The sequence below is a fragment of the Camelus ferus genome, chromosome 13, assembly GCF_009834535.1.
Source record: "Camelus ferus isolate YT-003-E chromosome 13, BCGSAC_Cfer_1.0, whole genome shotgun sequence".
In the NCBI taxonomy this organism is placed as follows: domain Eukaryota; kingdom Metazoa; phylum Chordata; class Mammalia; order Artiodactyla; family Camelidae; genus Camelus; species Camelus ferus.
Window position 1 is genome coordinate 4,491,971 of NC_045708.1, and position 17,860 is coordinate 4,509,830.

Below are 17,860 nucleotides of genomic sequence, written 5' to 3' on the forward strand. Positions count from 1 at the left end.
AGACAGCAGGGAGGGCTCCTTGGAGGAGGTGGACTGTGAACAAGGCCAGGCAGGTTACATGGGGAGTATCAGGGCATCGGGGCCGAAGTGGGAACAGGCAGGAAGAGCCAGGTTGGTACGAGCATTCCCACCCGCCACTCCCGGGGGCAGCCTTCCCAGGATGACCCTGAGCCTCACTGACCCAAACTGGCTCACCACCGAGATGGGCTTTGTGGTCCTCTGTCAGACCCCATCCGCCTGGGAGCAGACAGGGCCAGCCCCACCTGGTAATTGGCTGGTGAATGGTCGGCATGACTTTGACGGCAGAGACGCACGAGGACACAGCGTAGGGGGGGGCAATGACCCTCAACAGCCCTGCCCGCTCTGTCCTTCTAGGCGGGGCTGGGTCAGTGCCTTGGGGAGGGGAGGGCCCACGGGGAGGGGCCCACCCATCTCCCTGGCCTGCAGATCCCAAACCCGATGCCAGGCAGATCCAAAGGGCCTGGGGGATTCTCTCACCTTCTGTGCCTCGAGCCCTTGCCACACAGAGACATCCTACCTTGGCGGCAGTTTTTCTGTTTGAACATCCAAAGGGCAAACTGAACATCTAAAATCTGCAAGCTGGACAGTCTTTGCTTTGGATCCTGCAGTGAATTCCTTCATCTTGACAGTCGAGTCGTTCCTCTCAGCATCGATGTAGTGTTTAGGATCCAGAAAGAGAGATGCTAAGGGTGCCAGGGAGCTGGAGGAGGCTTGCAGGCACGCAGGGTGGCCCTTTGGGTTTAGGGTCCAACCTTGTAGGAGGGGAAGGCTGGCGTTTCCTTCACCCCAGTGCTGCACCTAGCTGGAGGTCTACACTCTCTTCTTGTTCTTTATCATGGTGAAATACACATAACATAAAACTTACCATTAGTGGCACTTCATACATCCTCGATGTTGTATAACTGTCACCATGATCCAGTTCCCAGACGTTTTCATCCCCTCGAAAGGAAACTCCATATGCATTAGCAGTCACTCCCCGGGGTCCCCTTCACCAGCCCTGGGCAACCAGCAGTCTACCTTCTATCTCTACAGATTTATGTGTTCTGGACATGTCACATGAACGGGATCTTATAACACGAGGTTATAAGATCTTATAACGGCCTTATCTTATAACGTTATAAGATCTTATACCGATCTTATAACGGCCTCGTGTGCCTGGCTTCTCTCACTCAGCATGTTTGCAAGGTTCACCTGTGTTGTAACCTGTGTCAGACCTTCATTCCTTTCCTGTGGCTGAGTAACCGTCTATTGTGTGGAAAGCCACACTCCGTTTGTCCATCTCTCCGTCTGTGGACGAACACTTGGGGTTCTTCTACCTTGTGGCGATGGTGAACAGCGCTGCTGTGAACATTCGTGTCACGGTTTTTGTTGAGTCCCAGTTTTCACTTCCCTTTTTGTTTGAGCTCTCTGTGAACTTCCTGGGCCAGACTTGAGTTTGAGAGGCAACAAGCCAGCGGGAAAGATCATCACGCACTGGGGGTCCGGAGTCCCAGGTACCAGCTTGGCTCAGCCGCAAGCCCGTGACCTTGGACAAGTCCCTCACTTTCTCTGTCCCTCAGTTTCCTGCTCTGTGAAACTGAGGTGGCCCCGATCTGTGTTTCCATCTGCCTTCCTCAGAGCCCTAGGTTGGTGGAGCTTCGGGGGAAGAGGTGGGGAGTACAGACAGTTGGACTGAAGATGTTTTTTTCAAAACCTCTTTCCCTCTTCAGCTTGAGCGGCTCTCTCTCTTTCTCCTCCTCTTCTTTTTTTAAAATTGAAGAATATTTGACTTACAATGTTATGTTAATTTCTCATGTAGAGCACAGTGATTCATTTATACATATATATTCCTTTTCATATTCTTTTTCTTTATAGATTGCTCTCTCTCTGCTGTTTTGTCTACATTGTAAGACACTTAAAGCAAATGGTTCCTGGGGAGTAGGGGGGTATAGCTCAGTGGTAGAGTGTGTGCCTAGCATGCACAAGGTCCTGGGTTCAATCCCCAGTACCTGCATTAGATAAATAAAGAAATAAATAAAACCTAATTACCTCCCACCCCAAAAGTATGTAGTACTATACATCAACTATATCTCAATGAAACTGGAAGGACAGAAATTAGAAAAAGAAGTCCAAATAAAATAATTAAAAAAATAAAGCAAATGGTTCCTGGATATAATAAATTTTTCCTATCACTGAAGTAGGTGACCCCATGACTCATACAAGGGTTTTTGGGTGGAGATGAGCTTGATCCTGCTGGAAGGAGGGACTCCCGCTGACAGATGCTCACTCTGGCTTCCTCCTTGTCCCCTGCAGGGAAGCAGGGCAATGCTGGGACCCTGGATCAGGGTCGGGGAGCAGGAGGCTGGTAGTGGGTTGGGAAAGCATGGTTGTCCACACTCAGGTTCTCCTTTTCTGCATCTGAGCACATTGTAGCAGTTCTTTAAGAAATTCAGATCCATAGTGGAGAGTGTGGACTCTGCGTGGGTTTGGCTTCTGGTTCTACAGAGATTAGCCATGTGACCTTGGGCAAGCCACTTAAATGCTCTGTGCCTCAGTTCCCCGACCTGTACCGTGGGCATGGTTCCTACCTCCTAGTTTGTGATGGAGATGAAGTGAGACTATCCCTCATGAAGTCCCAGAGCAGCGGCTGGCCTTGGACCTCACTCCACCAACGTTATGACTGGTAACGATGACACAGGTGGTGAAGTCCCTCTTCCCCCATAGCCCAGATGACTCTCCTCCCTCTGAATTTTGATGGTTCTCACTTTGCACCACACTGCTTAGCAGCTACCATGCTATATAGTTCTTTGGTATGTGTCTAGCCATCTCCTCAGCAAGTTCTGAAGCTTTGGGGAGGCAGGGCCTGGCAGGGTCTGATGATGAGACACACCAAGACCTGCCTAAGGGAAATGGACTGGCAGCCTGCGAGCACGGGTCTGGGAGTAGACAGGTGCCCCAGACACTCCGAGTCCGGCTGGGAGCCAGGCCGCATGGCGGCATTTCCGGGTGGTCCAGTCCAGCTCCGGGGGCCTGGCCCACTCGAACGTGACAAAGAAGGGAGCATTCCATGTCCTTTGCTCAGAAAGCCTGCTCTTAGGTGGGGTGGGCGCTCCAGCAAGGGGGCTGTGTGGTGGAGGAGTCCTCGTTACCTTGAGAGCGGAGAAGGGAGCAGCCGGTGCTCAGTTTCCAAATGAGTATGGTTTCCTGGGGCCTCTGGTTGCTTGCATGGAGCTCAGTAGGCCTGAGATGACCTGCTGGGTCTGGCTGTAGAGCTGATGGGACAGGTGACCCTGTGATAGGATAGCTTCAACGTTGCACTATTATGGTACCTTGTCTCTGTCCCCTACTCTGCCTTGTGAAGGGCAGGCTTCCTAGTGGTCTTATTCTCTGGTCATAGTAGGTGCTCAATACATATTTGTAGAGTAAATACTGAATGCAATACATGGTCCAGGGAGTTTTTCTCTTTGAAGGACAGTAGCTGTAGAGGGGGCCCCCTGAGGTTGGGGCAAGTGTTGCCCGGGGGATGTTCATGAAGGTCTTCTTTGGGAGTCTGGCTCTTTGGAACACTGTGGTACACACAGAGGTGGCTGGTATGCTCTGCCTCCAGTCCTTCTGGGCCATCAGGGTCACTTGGCTCTCAGCATGACCCTGGGCAAGGGCATAGGCGAGGGGTTCCCACTGGCATCGACTGTTCCTCTGGATGACAGGTCTCCTGAAGTTCAGGTAGACGGGCTGAGGCACCTAATTAGTGGCAAAGTTAATGTACTTACTGCCTCCAGCCACTGTCTGCACCCAGTGCTTTGTGCAACCAAATGGGCACCGATGGATAAAGGGAGGGGCTGACTGCCTCTAACCCTGAGGGGTCGCTGTGATGTTATGGTTTGTCGTGGGCAGAGTGGGCGGAGGGCGGGAGTAGATGAAGGCAGGTCCCAGCAGTGCCAGCAGGTTCTGAGCTGGGCCGTTTGGTACCTGCTGTGTCGTCAGGGGCCTCGCTGCCGGCGGCTCGCACCACAGAGACCTCGCAGCGGTAGTCACGGTGGCTGTGACCGCGGTCGTGGCTGCGCGCCAGTCAGGGTGTTAAGAAGTTTTGCTCCCTGTACCTGCCCGCGAACCGAGGTCTCGGCAGCCCGGCGATGTGCTCAGGGCCAGGCAGCTCGTGAGTGGCACAGCCAGCGCCCCAAGCCAGGTCCGTTTGCTTCCGAAGCAGGTGCTCCCAGCTGTGCCACTCTGTCACCTCCCCACAATGACTCAGGGTTGATTAAGTCGCTGGTAAAGGTTTATCCAGGAGCTGCTGGGTTTGGCCGATTTTAAGCACTAGCTCGAACTATCTTCAGTAATAAACACATACAAACACACAACCCTCTCAGGACGCACACTCAGACCCCCATACTTATATGTGCTTTTCTCTCTGTAAGGCCCTCCCTCCCACCCATTCATTTGTCTCACAAACATTTATCAGGACACTGTTAGGTCCTGGGGATACATCAGTGATGAGATATTCCTTGCCCTTGAGGAGTACATGGACCAGTGGGGATGCTATCCAAGTAGACAAGCAATTAGGATGCAGAGTGATCAATCCTACACACTTGGAGGAAGGTGCCAGGTGCCATGGGAGCACCGAGGATGGGCGACCAACTCTGCCGTGAATAGTTAGGAGGGCCAGCCAGAGGAGGTGGCATCTGTCTCCAGTGAGACCTTAGGGGAAACATCTCGGAAGGAGAGGGAAATGGAATGTGTTCTCTCTCGGGGATGTTCCAGTTGATCAGCGTCTTCAGCTGCCACCAACAACAGAAATCCGTACAATGAGGCAGCTCTATTTTTGCCATAGGTTTCTGCTTCCCAGGTTCTTGGTGGAAGGTCCAGGCTTCCACACTGAGGTGGCTTGGGCTCTGGTTACTAGTCACCGGCTGCCCCGTGGTGGTGGCCGGTTTCCGTGGTTATGTGAGGCCCCCGACCCCCACCTGGACCCGTGGCCTTCATACCATGTGGCCTGGGTGGTGTTTTCTACCCTGACCTGCTCTGCTTACCAGGTTTGGGTGACAGTCCCTTCTTTTTCTTCAAGGCCCAGTTTAGCACCTCTGGTCACAGGTGTCCACTCCGCTCTGTCCAAGGCCAGAGGAGGCTAACTGCAGAGGGAGGCTGCGAGGCCTCGAGGGGGCTGGGCCGCTTCATCACCGGAAGCCTCCAGCGACCCCAGCTGCTGAGGAGGTTGAGCAGGGAGATCCCTTCTCCACGTTTCTCTGGTCGTCAAGGGCTGCAGATCGGTGCTGTATTGTCACCAAGATCCAGGGAACCGTGTGCTAGTCCCGTCTTAACTGAACTTAAAACCCCTGCCAATTTCATGTTAGCAGATCCAGTTGGAGCTGGAAGTAATGGGCCGTATCCTGCCTCAGAGCTGGAGCAATGACTTACATTGGTGTCACCCGCTGGCTTTTTATGGAAATTATTAATAAATCAGTAATTCCATCTGCAGTGATGTTGTTGTGTTGATAAATATTTAATTTACCTTCAGGTGCCCACATTTCCTCCATCTTTGCCTTAAACTCTGCTGACACCGCTGTTCTTTCTGAAGCTCTGCTTGGCAGTGATCGGTAGTGGGAAAGGTTCACTCTCTCTCTCCCTGTAATAGGCCTTTTTCTTTTCTTTTTAATCTTTGTGCGATTTGGCTCGGGGATTGGGGCTCAAGCTGAGAGAATGCAGCGTTTCTTGGGACGAGGATGAAAGATGAGTCCAGCTTCAGAAGAAGACCGGCTAAACTTTCCGATTGTGACCTTGCACGAGTGGGCACTGGTGTTGGCGTGTGTTTTCCCCTCCTCCGAATTAATGACATTTAGAATCAGAAATGGTGTCTGATGTTTTCTTCCCGCAGAGAAATCCCTTTGTCCTTGCCACTGACTCATCTTTTGAAACCCAACACTTTGATGATTATCGTATGGCAGGTTGAATGGCAAGGTCTTAAAAAAAAAAAAAAGAATAGAAATACAGTCCAAGTCAAGCGTTTCTCCACCAGGGATGGGGTTCCAGCCTCTCGAAAGAGGGCAGCAGCTGGGAAACAACGAAAAGACTTTCTGACCTCTCAGGAGCCAACGTGAGCTAATTGTTGCTATTATCTTTCTATTCTTCTGTTTCAGGAAATTGCAGCTTATTTAATAACATTTGAGAAACACGAAGAATGGCTAACCACATCCCCTAAGACCAGGTAATGTCCCAGCTCTCATAGTTTTTCAAATATGTAAATGGATTGATTTTCATTGATGATCTGATTTGGCCAGTCAATTCACCACCAAGTTCAAAATGCCATGTTGTGCCTGATAGCTTGTGACACTGAGGTCTCACTCACTGACCTACGCCCGTGGTACTGAATGCAGTCGGATGGATTAAAAGTTCAGCTGCCATCATGGACCCTGGACATTTCCACCCGCTAGCTCAACGCTGGGTCCTTCAGTGGGGGGCTTGGGAAGGCTTGGGCAAGCAGGCAGGACGGTCAGGGGGAGTTTATTTTGGGAAAGTGCCCACCTGTCACCAGTGTTCTCCAGAAACTTACTTTCTAAATAGGGAAACTACCTAAACTGTCCACTTGCATCGCTGCCTGTTGTCCAAACTGAAAGTAAAGTCGTTCTCGACGGTGGTATGAGCTCCCAGATCAGAAGCACTGGCTGAGTCTGCAGTTTGTTATTCAGTAAATGTCTGTGAGCCAGCCGACCGCCATGGCCTCTGAACTCCTCTCCCCACTGGGAGCGGGGCAACCTGGTGAGGAGTCAGCTGACTTGCGGTCTGCCAGAGCAAGCGATGCTATTTCATGAAGAATGGTGAAGTTGGGGTTGAACATTTATTTTAAAGGCACCTCTTCTTTCCTCCTCAGCTCTCATTCGTTCGTTTTTGGTTTGTTATATCCTAGAGCTTTGGAAGTACATGGCCTCTCCCTTCCAACTGCCACAGTTTTTCTGTTAGCAGTGATGAAGGGGCCAGGTGTTTAATAGTCTGAGCAGGGTTAGCCGGAGTGCAGCTTCCGGGATCACTGGGCTGCGGGTTTGAATTTGAGAGGCAGAAAGCTCCGTCTGTGCACTTTGGCCAGAAGCATCAAATTTTCCAAGTTTGTTCACTGAGAGCAGGGAAAGGGGTGGGGAGTATGTCCTCTGCCTCCTTGGCCATCAGTGTGACCTGTTCATCCTTCCTGAGCCATGGAGGAAAGATGTTTACTCGGTCTAGAAGTTTCTTTAAAATATTTCTTTACAAGGCTTAGGTTTTTACTGGTTAGCATTCATTAGATGAGAACAAAAATTTCTATACTGAAGGAAGTCAGAGGATACTGAGGAAAGAAAGATTAGTTCCTGAGATTTGCACCCCCAGGTGGGAGTAGAGTTTGACTCTGATCCTTTTACCTTTCATCCTGAATCCCTCTGTAGGATGTCTTCAACTCCTCAGCCTTCTGGGGCCATGATTTCCTTTGCTGTAAAATCAAATGGTTTGTATCAGTCAGCTTTTGATGTGACAATGCTTTGTAAGAAACAATCTCCAAACTAAGTGACTTATAACAAACAATAAGTTCCTGCTCATGGGTCTATGGATTGGCTGCGGTGTTGAGTTGGGTTCAGGACCACTCAATGTGAATTTCTGTTGTAGGACCTAGGCTGAGAACCCTCCCCCCCCCCGCCCACTCCCCTTCCCCATCTGGGACATCTCATGGCAGATCCTAGAGGTTTAAAGCCCAAGGCACTCCATGCAGGCACAGTGAAGCCCCCTTGATAGGATGCTGGATGTGGCATCCTATGTCACACCCGGTCACAAATCCTTTAGCCAAAGCAATTCCCCCGGCCAGGCCCGGTGAGAATGAGACCAAGAAGAACATTCTTCACTAGAGTGGGGTCGGAGTGGGGGAGGCGAGAATGAATGGGGTGCAGTGTACTATTTGGCGAGCACAGCTTTGCCCCGCATGATGGAAAGCCTGGCACACCCCTGTCTCCTTTCTTCTGGGGGCATCTTCCAGGGCAGGATCCCCAGACTTGAGCAGGCATCAGAGTCAGCGGGAAGCCTTGTTGAAGTAGTCTGCTGCGCCCCACCCCCGTTTCTGATTCAGTGTGTCTGCTGCGGGACCCGAGCCCCCGTTACTTCCCACCAGTTCCTAGGGGATGGGATGCGGCTGGTCTGGGACCTCACTTTGGGTACCGCTGGCTGCCCTAGTTTCTCTGGGCGGAGGGACTCTGTCTGATTTCTGCCTCGGCACCATTTCCTGACTCCCAACAAGCGGTTCTCATCTCAAGCAGCTTCCAGCCTCTCTACACGCCCTTCACTCCTCAGCCAAACACTCCTTGAATATAAGTGGAAAGAAAGAGCTTCTCTTTAGCCGGAGAGTGAGATTCTCTGGAACGCGTCCCAGGCCAGACATCTGATTTCAGATATGCAGGCACATGTCCTGCTCCAGCTGCCCTCTGACTGCACGACCCACGGAAGGACATTTCAGGGTGGGGACTCTGCCTTGTGGTTCAGTCTGAATTCAGGTTTCCATCGAGAAGTGAATGTCACTCACGGTCACGCCTTCTTGGAGTATAAATAGAGCCAAGAGGCTTCCGTCCCAAGGCACTAGGGGTGCACCTGGCAGAAGAGAAGTCACGTGGGTTTCCATATTGACAAATTCAGGTCTGAGCCTTGGCCCATAGCTCTGAGACTTAAGCAAGTCATTTTTGCCCCTTTAAAAGCTCCCCTTTGTCTTCTTCATGCACGAATCGGAACCAATGCCCGTCCTGTCCTCACAGGGTCATTCTGGGGGTTGAATGAGATAATGTTTGTGATCTCGCTTTGCATGCTCTGAGAGTCTGTGTCCACGCACGGGGATGTCATCGTCCCTCTTGTCTGCAACGGGCAGTCCCTGGGCCTGCAGGAAGCTTCGCCTGCTGGAGGCACCTGCCACAATATCTCCAAGGCTTCGAAAGGACGAATTTCTTTCCTAAAGACAGAGGGTGAAGACAGAACGTTTCCTGTTAGTATTATAATATCCAACCCGTGTTTACACTTGAAAGCTTCTCGTCCCAGGAGGAGGAAAAGTTGCTGTGGTTGTTCAAGGACCTTCCTAAATTAGTTGTTGAGTTGAATTCGGATCTCTCCCCCTCCCCCTTCCATCTCTTGTATTGAAATTAATTGGTGCGGTTAACTGCTGAGTTCATACAAACCGGCCTCCTGGTATTAAGGAATTAATGACACCAATACTCCGCTGAACAAGAAGGCAATACAACTTCTGTTTGCCGCTGCCGCCGCCACTGTTAATTTCATTTTAGAAAATTAATAAAAATGAATTGCACCACTGACATTTATAGAGTTTCCTAATAAAATGATACATTGTTTGTGTGGAGGAATCCCTATTAAATTAATTGTTGTAATCAGTTCACATATAGATGTTGGTATAGGAGCTGCAGAGGGACCTACCCCTGGTCTCCGCAGCTTGCTGATGGCTGGGGGTTATAAATAGAGCCCTTGCTCAGATCCTGCCCTAATTACAGAGACGGTCCCGGGAGCCCCGCTCACCTGTCTAATAATGAGGTGTGCTACCCAGAGGCTCCCAGGGTTGGGGGCCCCGGGGGCGGCGCGGCACCACGACAGGGCTGAGGGCTGAATGTTTAAACAGCGCATGTTGTGTTATCAGCAACTGGGACCTTCTGGAAATGGCAGCTTGAAAAATCACCCTTCAGAACGTCTTTATTTGGCACTTGCTTTGTGCTCAGCACTAGAACCGCAACATTTGGAGACCCCGGGGAACTCCCCGCTCCCGACCCCTCCAGGGTAAATTTAGAAACTTGGAATTAAGAGCTTCCTCCCTCTGTCTAGAATGTTCTTCCAGCTCCTCCTTCTGGCCTGGATTTGGGTGTCACTTTCTCTGTGGGGCCTTCCCTGGACACACAACTGAAGATCGCACGCCTCCCAGCCAGCCAGACTCCCTTTCCTCTTTTCTTGTTTCCTGTTTCTCTAGAGCGCTTAGCTCCTTCGGACACACGGTGTGTCTCACCTATTTATTCTGTTCGATTCACTTCTTCATTATCCGACCTCCTCCCCCATGAAGTGGAAGCACCACGAGGAGAGGGAGTTTCGGTCTGCTTGTTCCTGGGGCGTCCCCAGTGCCTGCTGGATGCATAGTAGGTGCTCAGTGTGTATTTGTGAAACGAGTCAGCAGTAGAAAACGTGAGCCTGAAGGTTGTGAAGAAAGAGCTCTGGGTTTGTTCTACTTTATTTTTGTCTTGTACGGCTTGGCCTAGTGCTGGGCTCTGGGACACTTCTGTGGGCCTGGCGCTGCTTTTCAGTCCTTTCAACAGCACTGCCAGCACTGACATGCAGAGAGGGTGTGTTCTCTGTCTAAGATTGTACAGCCAGTGTTTGAACTGGAATTTGAACCCAGAACAGGAAGGTCTTACTGCAAAGCACACATTCTTAGCTTTGATACTCTAACTCTCCTGCACATAGCAGGTGTGAGATTTGAAAGTGGCCCCATAGATCGTTCCACTCTGCTTTCCCACCTCCCATCTCCCTGAATTCTGAGCCACCTGGGAGACCCAGCCTCCCTTTGCTGGTGAGCTTGGCCTGAATAGGTCAACCGGCTGGGTTCCTTGCTGGCCTCCTGAGTTGGATTTAGCCCCCGAGTTGCAGGCAGTCTGGAGAGCTGCACACTCCCCCACAGGGCAGAGCTGAGTCCAGCAGAGCATAGGCAGGTGGGCTGCAAAATGTAGCAATTCCAGTAATTTCTCTCTCCTCCCCTGGGAAACGTGCAGCCTTCCTTGGAAGCTGGGAGCAGGGCAATGCTCAGCAGGGAGTTGGGAGCACTTCCTTCCCAGGAGCCCTGTGTGTGTCAGTTACAAAGAGGCAGGAAATGCTGTCAATTATCTAATTAAGTAATTGAATTTATGTAGGTAGCACCTTCAAGCTGAAACACTACAGGTCTAGTGATAGAATTTTCCTGTAATGATCATCAAATGCTTCTTGGTCAGTAAGCAGTAAGAGTCAAGTAGAGGGAGGGGTCTGGAAGGAAAGGAGAGGAAAAGCAAGGCCTGAGTTTCAAGGAGACTCAGCAAGAGCCCCACCCTCGCTCTCCGGGCTCTCGGGACCCCACAGGTCCATTGTGTCTTCCATGCTGGGTCTTTCCCACCCTGGTGACCAGACCAGGTCTTGGGTCTTCTGCTCTTTCCTCCAAAGCGCTCCCTCCCAGGACTCCAAGGACTCCAGGGTTTGACTGTTAACTCTCTAGGGACCTTCCCCAATTCGGAACCTCTCTCCTGGGCACCTGGATGTCATCTTATCTCAAATGCATCACGCTTCCTCGTCCCCCTGCCCCCACTTCTGCTCTGTTCCTGTCCTCTAACTTCCCTGGTTCTCAGAAGAGCCACGTCATTTTAAAGACTCCGAAGCTCACACCTGGCATCCTTCACGACCCCTCTTTCACTTTTGTCCCCTGAAGGGAATTAGTTACTGGTTCTGCCAGTGTTTCCAGCGGTCACTCACATCCTTACTTTCCTGCCCCCCCCCCCCCAGCTTTGGCCCTCACCGCCTGCCTCGTGCTTGAGTTACTGAAACAGTTCTGACAGCTTCCCCCCACTCTCCAGCCTGGGCTCCTTTCCTCCTGCTGGTTTCCCTAAAACGCTCCGTTGGTTACCTCATTGTTCTCTTTGAAACGCTCTGAGACTTCCTACGAGATGAAGTCTAGTGTTGTGTTCAGGCCCTTGTTCTGACTCAGCACCCCCACTCCTTTCGATCTTTTTCCTTGACTCCCCACTGCAAAGTAGCTTCTACTCTTAGGGGGCGGCTTACTGCTCTCCAAACACACCTCCCATGTCCCCAACTTCCTCTTTCACTCAGCCACTGACTTCCCCTTGAATGCCCCTGTCCAGCCCAATCTGCCCGTCTGTTGGATCTCACCTCTTCCTGGGAGCCCCCCAGACAGACCGACTGACAGGGAGCCATCTTCACTGTCAGGTTCCGCAGCCCACGCTCTTTGCCGTCAGTCGTCTGATGATTTAGTGGTCACAGGCGTGGCGGTCTCGTGCACAGAGGAAGGGGAGTGCTGATGGGGGTGCACGGTGGTGTGCGGGCTTGTGGCTGAGCGGCAGTTTCACACCTGCACAGACCAGCGGAGAGGGGCCGGGTGGTGGTGCCAGGGTGTGGGCACAGTGGTCCCCCAAGGAAGCCAACCTCGTCGGGCACCAGCCTGGTCCCTGGGCAGGTCCTCTGTAAGTGGCACACAGGAGTGACCTGCTGACCACCTCCAGGGCATCTGCTCCTTGGGACAGTTACAGGACTTTGCTAAGGAAGCCTCTATTCCTGGGGAGCCTGCTGGAGTGGCCAGAAGAGAATGACACAAATCATGTGGGGATCCCATTTGGAGGATTAAAAAGTTCCCAGAACTAAAAAGGTATGAAGTTCTAACACATGCCACAACATAGGTGAACTCTGAGGACACTGTGCTGGGTGAAACAAGCCAGTCACAAGAGGACAGATGCCGTGCAATTCCATTTATATGAGGCACTGAGAACAGTCAGAATCTCGGAGGCAGAGAGTGAAGTGGAGGTTGCCAGGGGCTGGAGGGAAAGGGAGAGGAGTGAATGTTTGATGGGACAGAATTTCGATTTGGGAAGATGAAGATGTGCTAGAGATGGACGGGGCTGGTGATGGCTGTGCAGCGATGTGAATTACCAGCGGACAGCACACTTGGAAAAGTTTATATGTCACATATATTTTACAACAATTAAAAAAAAAGATTCCCAGAGCTGTCTCTAGCTATGTGCAGCTGGGCAGAGCAAGGGCAGAGGGGATGCTGTGTATGTGTGTGTGTGTGTGTGCGCGCGCGTACGCATATGTGCAGGGGGTGCTATTGGGGGACAGAGTTTGGGAGGGCAGCTTTCTACCAAGATCATCTCAGGGGCTCTGTTCTTTGGCGCTGCAAAAGAAGAAATAAACCAGGTCACCAATGATTTCAACGTGGTGACCTCTGCATTATGCTGAATTGGGGACCTGCTATTAAATTAACAAAACGATGTGTCATGTTACATCCATTTCAGCATTTCTGAATGCGTTGAGCAAATTCTTGACGAAGTCCATACTATTATCATTAACCAAAGAGCAAAGGTAGCAGGGGTGGGGGGTGGCTGCTGGCTCAGGGCCCACGAGGATCCCCAGCTGCCCTGGGCTCCCCCCACCCCGGAGGACATCTGCCTCGGGGGTCCTGTGGATGGGATATGTTTCTGGGTGAGGTGGGGAGTTAGCTGTGACCCAGATCCTGATAAAGCGTCTGGTGTCTCTGTGGTGGTGGGGAAATCCCCAGCCTCCGTATCAAAGTGGGTCTGTCCCAGATTCCAGTTCATTTTCCAGAATCAGAGAATGCAGAGTGTCACAGCCGGAGGAGACGGTGGAGGCCACTTCACCAGTTCCCCTCTGTGCGCAGGAAGGCACTGGCTGTCCCTCGTGCCCCTGGGAGCAGACCCGGGCTGTCTTTAGGTCTCGGGCTGCACAGACTGTAAGTGGCTGCCTCTTTGTGAGTGGGCACGGGGAGACTGTCACACTTGCGGGTTTTGTGTGTCCTCTGCTGTGCTCAGCCGCTTGCTGAAGTGGCTCCGCTGGCCGTGCCAGCTTTCATCACATCCCCCGCACTTCTCTGAGCCAGGAGTGCCGGTCCAGGGCCTCCCTCCTGGGAAGCAGCCAGGGGAGGGCAGTGGATGTTTGTGTCTCGTATCTCACTGGGTTAGGCAGCTGCCGGTTTCTGGCTCCAAGCTCCACTTTTGTTGACTATTTTCATTTTTATCCAAAATATATGTGCACATGATTGAATCAGTCAAATGGTCCTAAAAGGTTTGTAAGAAGAAATAGCAGCCCTCTGCCCTACAGCTCAATTCTATTTCTCGGGGGTGCCCACTGTCAATTCTTTTAGGTCTGATATTTACCTCCAGACTTCTCAGTATGTTTATTCTGTTATTTCCTGATTTGTCAATTTCAGATGTTATCATTTGACGTCCATCCCTGTGTGCTAAATGAGGCTTTATTCTCTCACTCTGCCATCTCCTCTGCTTCTCTTACCTGGGGGAGGTAGCCAGCGTCTGGTTGGGGGAGTCTGAGATTCAGCATCTCTGGATGCTGACGTCTGGATATGCCGTTCGGATTTTCAGAGAAGAGTGTCTAGTGCTGCCTGGTGGTTGGGGCTGGCTTGGCTGCTGGCGGTCGGGAGCCAGGCAGGGAGGGGCTGGAATTTCACCAGTAATTAGTGGGTCCTCCTGGTTTGCATCCGTGTTTCCTGCCTCTTCTCTGCTGACTCCAAGTTCAGAGTCTTTTGGGGTCCCTTTCTCCAGAGAATAAACGTGTATCCAGTAGGGGCAGAGGCTGGGTGGTTGCCCAGTGCCTGGAGGTATGTGGGGCCCTTGGAGTGTCTGACTGTTCCCTACACAGACCTGCAGCCTTCCCCTGCCTCCCACCCTTCCCAAGCCTCTGCTTTGCTGGTACCTGAGGCTTCCAATTCACAGATCTTCCCGGGGATCTGCAGGCGAATTGGCTTGTTTTCCCTGATGCCCCGTCGAGGACACGTGGGTTTTAGCTGCTTCTACTCTGTCATCTCAGCACGGTGCCTGCCTTCCATCTCTCTAGAATGTGCTGACATCCTCGGCCCTCTCTCATATCTGTTCCCCTTGCTCTGTCCTTGTGGGTTTATACCCGTTGTCATCCCTCTACTGTCACTGGACCGGAGGCCCGGGGCTCAGCGCTTCACGCCAAGCGGCCCTGTCCTCTCGCTGGCCACCACTGGAGCCAGGCCGGCTGGGACCTCCTCCCCTGTTTTCTCTTCCTCTCTCCTCTTCGTAGGCTCACTCTCAGTCTTACTTGCCGTTTCACTCTCTTGCCTTTTTCTCTTTCTCTTGTTTTCAGTCTGCAGAAAGAAACGCTTCACAACGCAGTTTTGAGGTTTCTAAACGCACAGCAGCTCCGGGCCCAGGAAACCCTGTCGCCAGGATGCTGACGCTTCTTGGACGTAGGGATGGGGCCCGAAAAGCGAGCAGCTCTGGTGACACCACGCCCCCGGGCCCCCGCCCTCTTCAGTGCAGCACCCCCGGCTCAGAGCTTTACCTGGCATTGGTGCAAGAGGCATGGCTTCTCCCTGGGCAGAATTTTGGGGGTCCTGGGGTGCTGCCAGGGCCATCCAGTATGCCAGGCACGTCACCTGACACGGGTACCTCGATGCCTTTTGTCTCTGCCTGGCCACAAAGGTGTGTTCCACGATCGTTCAAGTCTCCTGGCAGGCTGCTTCCCATCAGGGCACCTTGCAGTGTGGCTGGGGTACAGGCACGCCGACCAGAGACTGCTCGCCCGGGGGACGCCTGCTGGCAGCAAAGACCGTTTCTGAGAATGAAACAGCACACTGGCATCGATCGTGCTCACCCAGTAGATGGGCACCTCCCCTGTCAGAGTCCACAGGCTGTAATCTCACTTCCGTTCCCCTGCCGACAGGTTTATTCTTAGCGTCTTCACTCCCTTCTCCCGAATTTGGAAAATTAGGATCATCTGGTACTTCTGTAGCTGGTCCGGATTGGCATCTGTGGTCTTTCCTCTGGATCCATTCTGCTCTAATAAATCGGTGCTCGCTGCAGGGCTGCCCGCGTGCCTGGTGGCGTCGCGAGGCTTGAAGGCACATTCTCGGAACTCGGAACAGACCGCTTTCTGCACTTCATACTTTTCTGTGAAATGAGTAGTTCTCAAATCAGCTGGAAATTCTGTTCCCCGTCTGGCTCAGAGGCAGTGCAGTGTTTGCTATTCTTAGGTTGTCTAGTCTTCTATTATGGGACTTAAAAAATTCAAAATAAGCCAAAAACAAAGGAATGAAACCTCTCCTGGTTCTCTAGTTCTGCTGCATTTCTCACTTGCCAGGTGAGCATTTACTTTGTATGGTGTGTGTTCACACACACACAGGTACAAGTGCGCAACACACACATGGGCACACGTCCACAGAAGTGCACGTCCACACAAGCACATACAGGCACACTCACAGACACGCGTACCATACACACATGGCACACAAGTACAGACGTACACGTGTGTGCACAGGGCTCACACACATTCAGAAATACACGGTACACTCAAGTACACTTTTACACATATACAGAAATACACAACAGATACAAATACATAACACCCCCCCAACACGTACTCTGCCACTTCAGTCATTGTTTCCTTTTTTTCTTCCAGTTTTTTGAGGTACAGTCGACACACAGCACCGTGTTGAGCTTAACATGTGCTGGCAGGACGATTCGATGTCCATACATCATGAAGTGATCATCACGGTCACTTCAGTGGACATCCATCATCTCAAAGAGATACAAAATTAAAGAAATGGAAAAAATTTTTTTCTTGTGCTAACTCAGGATTTCCCCTCTGAACGATTTGCACGTATAACAGGCAGCAGTGTTAACTCTGTCATTTGTACACGGCGTCCCTAGTACTTATTTACCTGGTGACTGGAAGGTGGTACCTTTGACTGCCTTCATCCAACCCCCCACCCCGGCCAAGCCCCCGCTTCTGGTGACCACAAATCTGACCTCGTTTTCTGTAAGTTTGTTTCTTTGTTTTCCGAGTGTAATTGACCTACAGCAACGCAGGATTCAGGATTTCTCTCCATTTCAAACTCATCACCACAGTAAGTCCAGTTACTATATGCCTTCATACGAAGACAAATAATTATCAACTATATTCCCCCCACACTACATGTCATACCTGTTTTTTAAGAAAAAATTTCTGGGAAAAATTTCCTTCTTTTCAGTCCATGATGTAATAAGGAGGAAGGCTGGGACATTTTGGGTAGAGGAAGAGCTCTCCTGGAAGAGACAAATCCTTCTATACCTGTAGCCCCAACCCTGTCCGGTAGGGGACTTACGGTTGACTGTGCTGTTTCGTTTGAGGTGACTCTGGGGGGCTGGGTGGGGCCGGAGTCTGGGGCCCCGGAAGCTGCACACCAGGCGGGGGGAGGGTCCCGGCTGTGCCGAGGGCAGGGGACTCGCCGGGGTGCTTCTGGGCTGGCTGCTTTGTGATTCTCACCACTGCTCTAACAAGGGCTGTAGGAATTGGAGACCAATTTTTTTTTTTTTTTTTGGAGAATTCTTTAGGCACAAGAACTTTCTGTCTGTGGTGGCATTGGATTTGTACATAAAAGGGCAGCTGGCACCTGGGCTGAGGTGTCAGGGAGATCAGACCACTGCCAAGTTTAAGGGGCTAGTTGTAAAGGAAGGCGAAGAAATTAGGGAAAGCACAACACAGGTGCAACGATTCAGGAGCAAACGAGGATGAGCCACGTCTGCCTCTCCCCCGGAGCGCAGTGTCACCGTGAAATGTGCCATTTCCATACGTTTTCACACACACACAAACCCACGGCTCTCCTGCCCCCAAGTCACAGGCTCACAGTAATTAATTTGCTCCACCGACGTTGGGAGATGCAGCCCCCGAATCTGGGGGTTGGCGGCGCTGTGTGGGGAAGGCGCATCGTCTTCTCCTGGAGGGGTGACGTGTGTGTCTTTTCCTCCCGAACCACATTGTCCCTGCCTGTGTTGGTAGTCTGCTTCTGTTGGTCTGTTTATTCAGTGAACACTTGTTGATTGCTCGTGACTTGCCAGGCGCTGTGCTGGGCTTCGCGGATGTCACAGTGAGCAAGACAGAGAATTGACAAGAATGGCGGTACTGCCGAGGGCTGCATGGGACCCTGCGGTGAGGGCTGTGCCTTCAGCAGGCAGGGCAGGCGGGGCGATCAGGCTGCCTTCCTGAGGGGCTGAGCTTTGGACAGAGACCTGCAGGACAAGTGTGTGTGCGTGTGTGTGTGTGAGTGAGTGTGTGTGAGTGAGTGTGTGTTGGGGGTGGGATG

The 17,860-nt window shown here is 51.8% G+C and overlaps 1 protein-coding gene and 1 non-coding gene across 4 annotated transcripts in view; both read left to right on the forward strand.

Moving 5' to 3' along the window:
• Window positions 1-17,860, forward strand: part of CAMTA1 (calmodulin binding transcription activator 1) — an 828,030-nt gene that overhangs the window by 255,398 nt on the left and 554,772 nt on the right. For all 3 annotated transcript variants that reach the window (XM_032495097.1, XM_032495096.1, XM_032495095.1), the window contains one exon: window positions 6,132-6,199. In XM_032495097.1, the coding sequence (XP_032350988.1) occupies window positions 6,132-6,199 (68 nt within the window). The remainder of the gene's footprint in view (window positions 1-6,131; window positions 6,200-17,860) is intronic.
• On the forward strand, window positions 1,943-2,014 carry TRNAA-AGC. Its single transcript has one exon. It is a non-coding gene; the product is annotated as a tRNA-Ala (tRNA).